The sequence below is a fragment of the Nansenia antarctica genome (genome assembly GCF_963989245.1).
Source record: "Nansenia antarctica genome assembly, chromosome: 16".
NCBI classification, from domain to species: Eukaryota; Metazoa; Chordata; class Actinopteri; order Argentiniformes; family Microstomatidae; genus Nansenia; species Nansenia antarctica.
Window position 1 is genome coordinate 28,453,925 of NC_137686.1, and position 6,463 is coordinate 28,460,387.

The 6,463-nt window shown below is 50.0% G+C and overlaps 1 protein-coding gene across 1 annotated transcript; it reads right to left on the bottom strand.

Annotated features, from left to right (window-relative positions):
* rrp36 (ribosomal RNA processing 36) lies at positions 1-6,064 on the bottom strand (the record flags this gene model as incomplete). Its single annotated transcript, XM_080547139.1, has 7 exons — positions 1-234; positions 932-1,049; positions 2,299-2,373; positions 3,506-3,610; positions 4,529-4,595; positions 5,132-5,264; positions 5,827-6,064. Coding segments are annotated over 7 exons (879 nt in total), but the record flags the coding sequence as incomplete, so codon positions are not given.
* Positions 6,065-6,463: the final 399 nt, after the last annotated feature.

Below are 6,463 nucleotides of genomic sequence, written 5' to 3' on the forward strand. Positions count from 1 at the left end.
TAGAAATCAGTTCTTCAGCAATAACATCTCACAGACAGTTACATCTCAATTCAACACACACACACACACACACACACACACACACAGTGGTTCAGTGGTCTTTGTGCTGGTACGGCAGCTTCCTGCGGTCCTTGCCGGCGTTCCTCTTCCTCTTCTTGGACAGGAAGTTGTCCAGTTTGCCGCTCTTCTTCAGGTCCTGGTACTTCTCCACCAGCTCCAACTTCTTCCTGTCAGCTAGGGGAGGAAGGGGAGGAAGGAGAGGAAGGGGAGGAAGGGGAGGAAGAGGAGGAAGAGGAGAAAGGAAGGAGAGGAAGGGGAGGAAGAGGAGGAAGAGGAGGAAGGGGAGGAAGAGGAGGAAGAGGAGGAAGAGGAGGAAGGGGAGGAAGAGGAGGAAGAGGAGGAAGGAGAGGAAGAGGAGGAAGGAGAGGAAGAGGAGGAAGGGGAGGAAGAGGAGGAAGGGGAGGAAGAGGAGGAAGGGGAGGAAGAGGAGGAAGAGGAGGAAGAGGAGGAGAGGGTTAAACACGGAGGATTGTAGGAGCCATTTTGTGTACTCGTCAAATGCGGCAGGTAGCCTAGAGAGGTTAGAGAGGCAGGTAGTCTAGAGGTTAGAGAGGCAGGTAGTCTAGAGGTTAGAGAGGCAGGTAGTCTAGAGGTTAGAGAGGCTGGTAGCCTAGAGAGGTTAGAGAGGCAGGTAGTCTAGAGGTTAGAGAGGCAGGTAGCCTAGAGGTTAGAGGTCAGGTAGTCTAGAGAGGTTAGAGAGGCAGGTAGCCTAGAGGTTAGAGAGGCTGGTAGTCTAGAGGTTAGAGGTCAGGTAGTAGAGAGGTTAGAGAGGCAGGTAGCCTAGAGGTTAGAGAGGCAGGTAGCCTAGAGGTGGCTTCAGGACGTTGTACATGTCCTGGACACTAGGGGGCAGCAGTGTCTGTCCACTTACAGTTCTTGAGGAAGAAAGGCTTGAGGCCTTCTCCCGCCTTCTCCCTCCGCTGCCTCTTCCACTGCAGCTCCTTCTCCCTCTGCTGCTCCCTGCTCTGCCTGGCACGCTCCTGGTTGTCCTACACACACACACACACACACACACAGGAACACACACACACACACACACACACACACACACAGGAACACACACACACACACACACACACAGGAACACACACACACACACACACACACACACAGGAACACACACACACAGGAACACACACACAGGAACAGACACACACACAGGAACAGACACAGGAACACACACACACACACACACCAAGGTGATTTGGTCATTCTAAAGGCCAATGCACACGGCGTGCAATGCGATTTTGTCGCACGACAACATTCGATTCTCAATTCACACCACCGAATGTTGTCGTGCGACAATATCGCATTGCACGCCGTGTGCATTGGGCTTAGCACATCAATACTGTCTGCTTCTTAAGGTCGCCACCAGAGGGGGTATTCCATCAACGTCGCTAAACAAAAATCTCACAAATTTTAGTTCCATGAATGTGGCTTCTAGGAATCGCTGCTCAGTAACCACGGCGACTGGTCTGTACCAGGCTAACTGTCATTTAACTGTGTTTGTAGCAGGCTAACTGTCATTTAACTGTGTCTGTAGCAGGCTAACTGTCATTTAGCTGTGTCTGTAGCAGGCTAACTGTCATTTAACTGTGTTTGTAGCAGGCTAACTGTCATTTAACTGTGTCTGTAGCAGGCTAACTGTCATTTAACTGTGTCTGTAGCAGGCTAACTGTCATTTAGCTGTGTCTGTAGCAGGCTAACTGTCATTTAGCTGTGTCTGTAGCAGGCTAACTGTCATTTAACTGTGTCTGTAGCAGGCTAACTGTCATTTAACTGTGTCTGTAGCAGGCTAACTGTCATTTAACTGTGTCTGTAGCAGGCTAACTGTCATTTAGCTGTGTTTGTAGCAGGCTAACTGTCATTTAACTGTGTCTGTAGCAGGCTAACTGTCATTTAACTGTGTTTGTAGCAGGCTAACTGTCATTTAGCTGTGTTTGTACCAGGCTAACTGTCATTTAACAGTGTTTGTAGCAGGCTAACTGTCATTTAACTGTGTTTGTAGCAGGCTAACTGTCATTTAACTGTGTTTGTAGCAGGCTAACTGTCATTTAGCTGTGTCTGTATCAGGCTAACTGTCATTTAGCTGTGTTTGTAGCAGGCTAACTGTCATTTAACTGTGTCTGTAGCAGGCTAACTGTCATTTAACTGTGTTTGTAGCAGGCTAACTGTCATTTAACTGTGTCTGTAGCAGGCTGTGTTTGTAGCAGGCTAACTGTCAGGTCGCAGACTCACCATTCTCTTCAACAGGACCTTAAGTTTCTCTTTCTGGTTGACTCTCGTTGCTTTGGTCAGCTTCTTCTGCACCACCTACAACAACAACAACAACAACAACAACAACAACACGTTTATCTATCTTATCACGTTTAAATTCCACGTGACCATGTTATCACAGCACGTCCATTCCCGAGGACTTCCATGCATGTTAACGTGAGTCTGAAACATTCAGAAAAACCTTCTTAAATAACGGTCTCCGGTTATCATAGTGTGAGTTATCATAGTGTGAGTTATCATAGTGTATGAGTTATCATAGTGTGAGTTATCATAGTGTGAGTTATCATAGTGTGAGTTATCATAGTGTATGAGTTATCATAGTGTGAGTTATCATAGTGTGAGTTATCATAGTGTGAGTTATCATAGTGTATGAGTTATCATAGTGTGAGTTATCATAGTGTATGAGTTATCATAGTGTGAGTTATCATAGTGTGAGTTATCATAGTGTATGAGTTATCATAGTGTGAGTTATCATAGTGTGAGTTATCATAGTGTGAGTTATCATAGTGTATGAGTTATCATAGTGTGAGTTATCATAGTGTGAGTTATCATAGTGTGAGTTATCATAGTGTGAGTTATCATAGTGTATGAGTTATCATAGTGTATGGGTTATCATAGTGTATGAGTTATCATAGTGTATGGGTTATCATAGTGTATGAGTTATCATAGTGTGAGTTATCATAGTGTATGAGTTATCATAGTGTATGGGTTATCATAGTGTGAGTTATCATAGTGTGTGAGTTATCATAGTGTGAGTTATCATAGTGTATGAGTTATCATAGTGTGAGTTATCATAGTGTGAGTTATCATAGTGTATGAGTTATCATAGTGTGAGTTATCATAGTGTGAGTTATCATAGTGTGAGTTATCATAGTGTGAGTTATCATAGTGTATGGGTTATCATAGTGTATGGGTTATCATAGTGTGAGTTATCATAGTGTATGAGTTATCATAGTGTATGAGTTATCATAGTGTGAGTTATCATAGTGTGAGTTATCATAGTGTGTGAGTTATCATAGTGTGTGAGTTATCATAGTGTGTGAGTTATCATAGTGTATGAGTTATCATAGTGTGAGTTATCATAGTGTGTGAGTTATCATAGTGTATGAGTTATCATAGTGTATGGGTTATCATAGTGTATGGGTTATCATAGTGTATGAGTCCTCACCTCTCTCTCCCGGTGTTTGATGTCGTTGACGAACCTGTAGGTCTTCTCAAAGATCTCAGGCTTGTATTCTCCTGACAGGTCGTCAAAGCGTGGGTCTCTCAACACCTGGGAGAGAGCAAACATCAAACAAACTGGATTAAAATACCCGCTGCTGTATAACCCCTTATCTTAGAGATGACAGGAAGGACGGGTGAGAGAGAGAGAGAGAGAGAAGGGATGACAGGAAGGATGGGTGAGAGAGAGAGAGAAGAGATGACAGGAAGGATGGGTGAGAGAGAGAGAGAGAGAGAGAGAGAGAGAGAGAGAAGAGATGACAGGAAGGACGGGTGAGAGAGAGAGAGAGAGAGAGAGAAGGGATGACAGGAAGGATGGGTGAGAGAGAGAGAGAGAGAGAAGGGATGACAGGAAGGATGGGTGAGAGAGAGAGAGAGAGAGAGAGAGAGAGAGAGAGAGAGAGAAGAGATGACAGGAAGGACGGGTGAGAGAGAGAGAGAGAGAGAGAGAGAGAAGGGATGACAGGAAGGATGGGTGAGAGAGAGAGAGAGAGAGAGAAGGGATGACAGGAAGGACGGGTGAGAGAGAGAGAGAGAAGGGATGACAGGAAGGATGGGTGAGAGAGAGAGAGAGAGAAGGGATGACAGGAAGGATGGGTGAGAGAGAGAGAGAGAAGAGATGACAGGAAGGATGGGTGAGAGAGAGAGAGAGAGAGAGAGAGAGAGAGAGAGAGAGAGAAGAGATGACAGGAAGGACGGGTGAGAGAGAGAGAGAGAGAGAGAGAGAGAAGGGATGACAGGAAGGATAGGTGAGAGAGAGAGAGAGAGAGAGAAGGGATGACAGGAAGGATGGGTGAGAGAGAGAGAGAGAAGGGGTGACAGGAAGGATGAGAGAGAGAGAGAGAGAGTGAGAGAGAGAGAGAGAGAGAGAGACAGAGAGAGAGACAGAGAGAGAGACAGAGAGAGACAGACAGAGAGAGACAGAGAGAGACAGAGAGAGAGACAGAGAGAGAGAGAGAAGCTTTCTTACCGCTTTCTTGACGGGTACGACCCGCCTGAGGAAAGGGGCTTTTCTCTTGGAGGAGACCTCTGTGGGCCTGGGGAAGAGCGTTCACGTGTTACTGGCATGTCACATGACCACCACCAACTCTCTCCTCTCTCTCCCTCTCTCTCTCTCTCTCTCCCCTCTCTCTCTCTCTCTCCCCTCCTCTCTCTCTCCCCCTCCCTCTCTCTCTCCCCCTCCCCCCTCCCTCTCTCTCCCCCCTCCCTCCCTCTCTCTCCCCCTCCCTCCCTCTCTCTCCCCCTGCCTCTCTCTCCCCCTCCCTCCCTCTCTCTCCCCTTCTCTCTCTCCCCCTCCCTCTCTCTCTCCCCCTCCCTCCCTCTCCCCCTCTCCCTCTCCCCCTCTCTCCCTCTCTCTCTCTCTCCCCCCCTCTCTCTCTCTCCCCCTCTCTCTCTCTCCCCCCCTCTCTCTCTCCCCCCCTCTCCCTCTCTCTCCCTCCCACTCTCTCAAGTTTGGCAGCAGTTTAGCCAAGTTTTAGTAGTAGGTTATTTCAGCAGGAAGTCCCTGGAAATGAATCCTGTACTTTTGTAGAGGGAGACCCTGGCCAAGATGGCGGCCGGGGTCACGTGTCACCTGTTCTTGTTGAGGCGTTTCTGGGGCTTTGGGGCGGGGCCCTGGGTGGACCTGTAGGCCGCCTGGTCGTACACCTTGGTGCCCACCTGGCTACGCAGGTGCAACACCTCCTCGAACGACATGGTAGACAACTCTGGAAGGAGAGGGGGGGGGGAGAGAGAGAGGGAGGGGGAGGGGTAGGTAGAGATGGGAGAGAGGGGGTAGGGAAAGAGGCAGGGGGAGAGAGTAGGCAGAGAGGCAGGGGGAGAGGGAGTGGGGGGGTAGGGAGAGAGGGGGTAGGGAGAGGATAGGCAGAGAGGCAGGGGGAGAGGGTAGGGAGAGAGGGAGTGGGGGGGGGTAGGGAGAGAGGGGGTAGGGAGAGGATAGGCAGAGAGGCAGGGGGAGAGGGTAGGGAGAGAGGGAGTGGGGGGGGGGTAGGGAGAGAGGGGGTAGGGAGAGGATAGGCAGAGAGGCAGGGGGAGAGGGTAGGGAGAGAGGGAGTGGGGGGGTAGGGAGAGAGGGGGTAGGGAGAGGATAGGCAGAGAGGCAGGGGGAGAGGGTAGGGAGAGAGGGAGTGGGGGGGTAGGGAGAGAGGGGGTAGGGAGAGGATAGGCAGAGAGGCAGGGGGAGAGGGAGTGGGAGAGAGGGAGAGAGAGTTAGACTTTGTATGCAGTTGTACATGTTATGCACGTACGACACCTGATGAGCTACTGTACCTTTTTTAATGTCATCTTCGGTTTGTAATCCTCCTCCTCCTTCGTCATCATCATCATCATCATCATCATCACCTTCATCACCTTCAGAGTCGCCACTGTCGCCATCTGAACCCTGTTCTTCATCATCATCATTATCATTATCATCATCATCATCATCATCTTGTTCTTCCTCACTGCCACCACTGAGAGCCTCACCCTCTCCACCACTCACACTACCCCCCTCTTCCTCCCCGTCACTTTCACCCTCCTCCTCCCCTCCTCCCCCTCCTCCCCTCCTTTGGCTCCAGAGTGTTCCCTCTCTTCGTTCCTCTCCTCCTCCTCCTCCTGTTGGCTGCTGCCTGGTTCTCCTCCTCCTCCTCCTCCTCCTCCTGAGGGGTCTGGGCTATCTGCCAGAGTCTCACCCGAGCCCCGCCCGGTCCAGGGTGGTCCTGTGCCGCGCCCGCGCCTCGTTGCCCGGCCCGCTGGGGACATCCTGAACTGGAAGGACAAGACGTGTCAGGAGACGTGTCAGGAGACGTGTCAGGCACGCCAGGGTTCCCACAAGGGAGGGAGAGAGAGAGGGAGGGAGAGAGAGGGAGTGAGTGTGAGAGAGAGAGAGAGAGAGAGGGAGAAAGAGAGAGGGAGTGAGAGAGAGAGA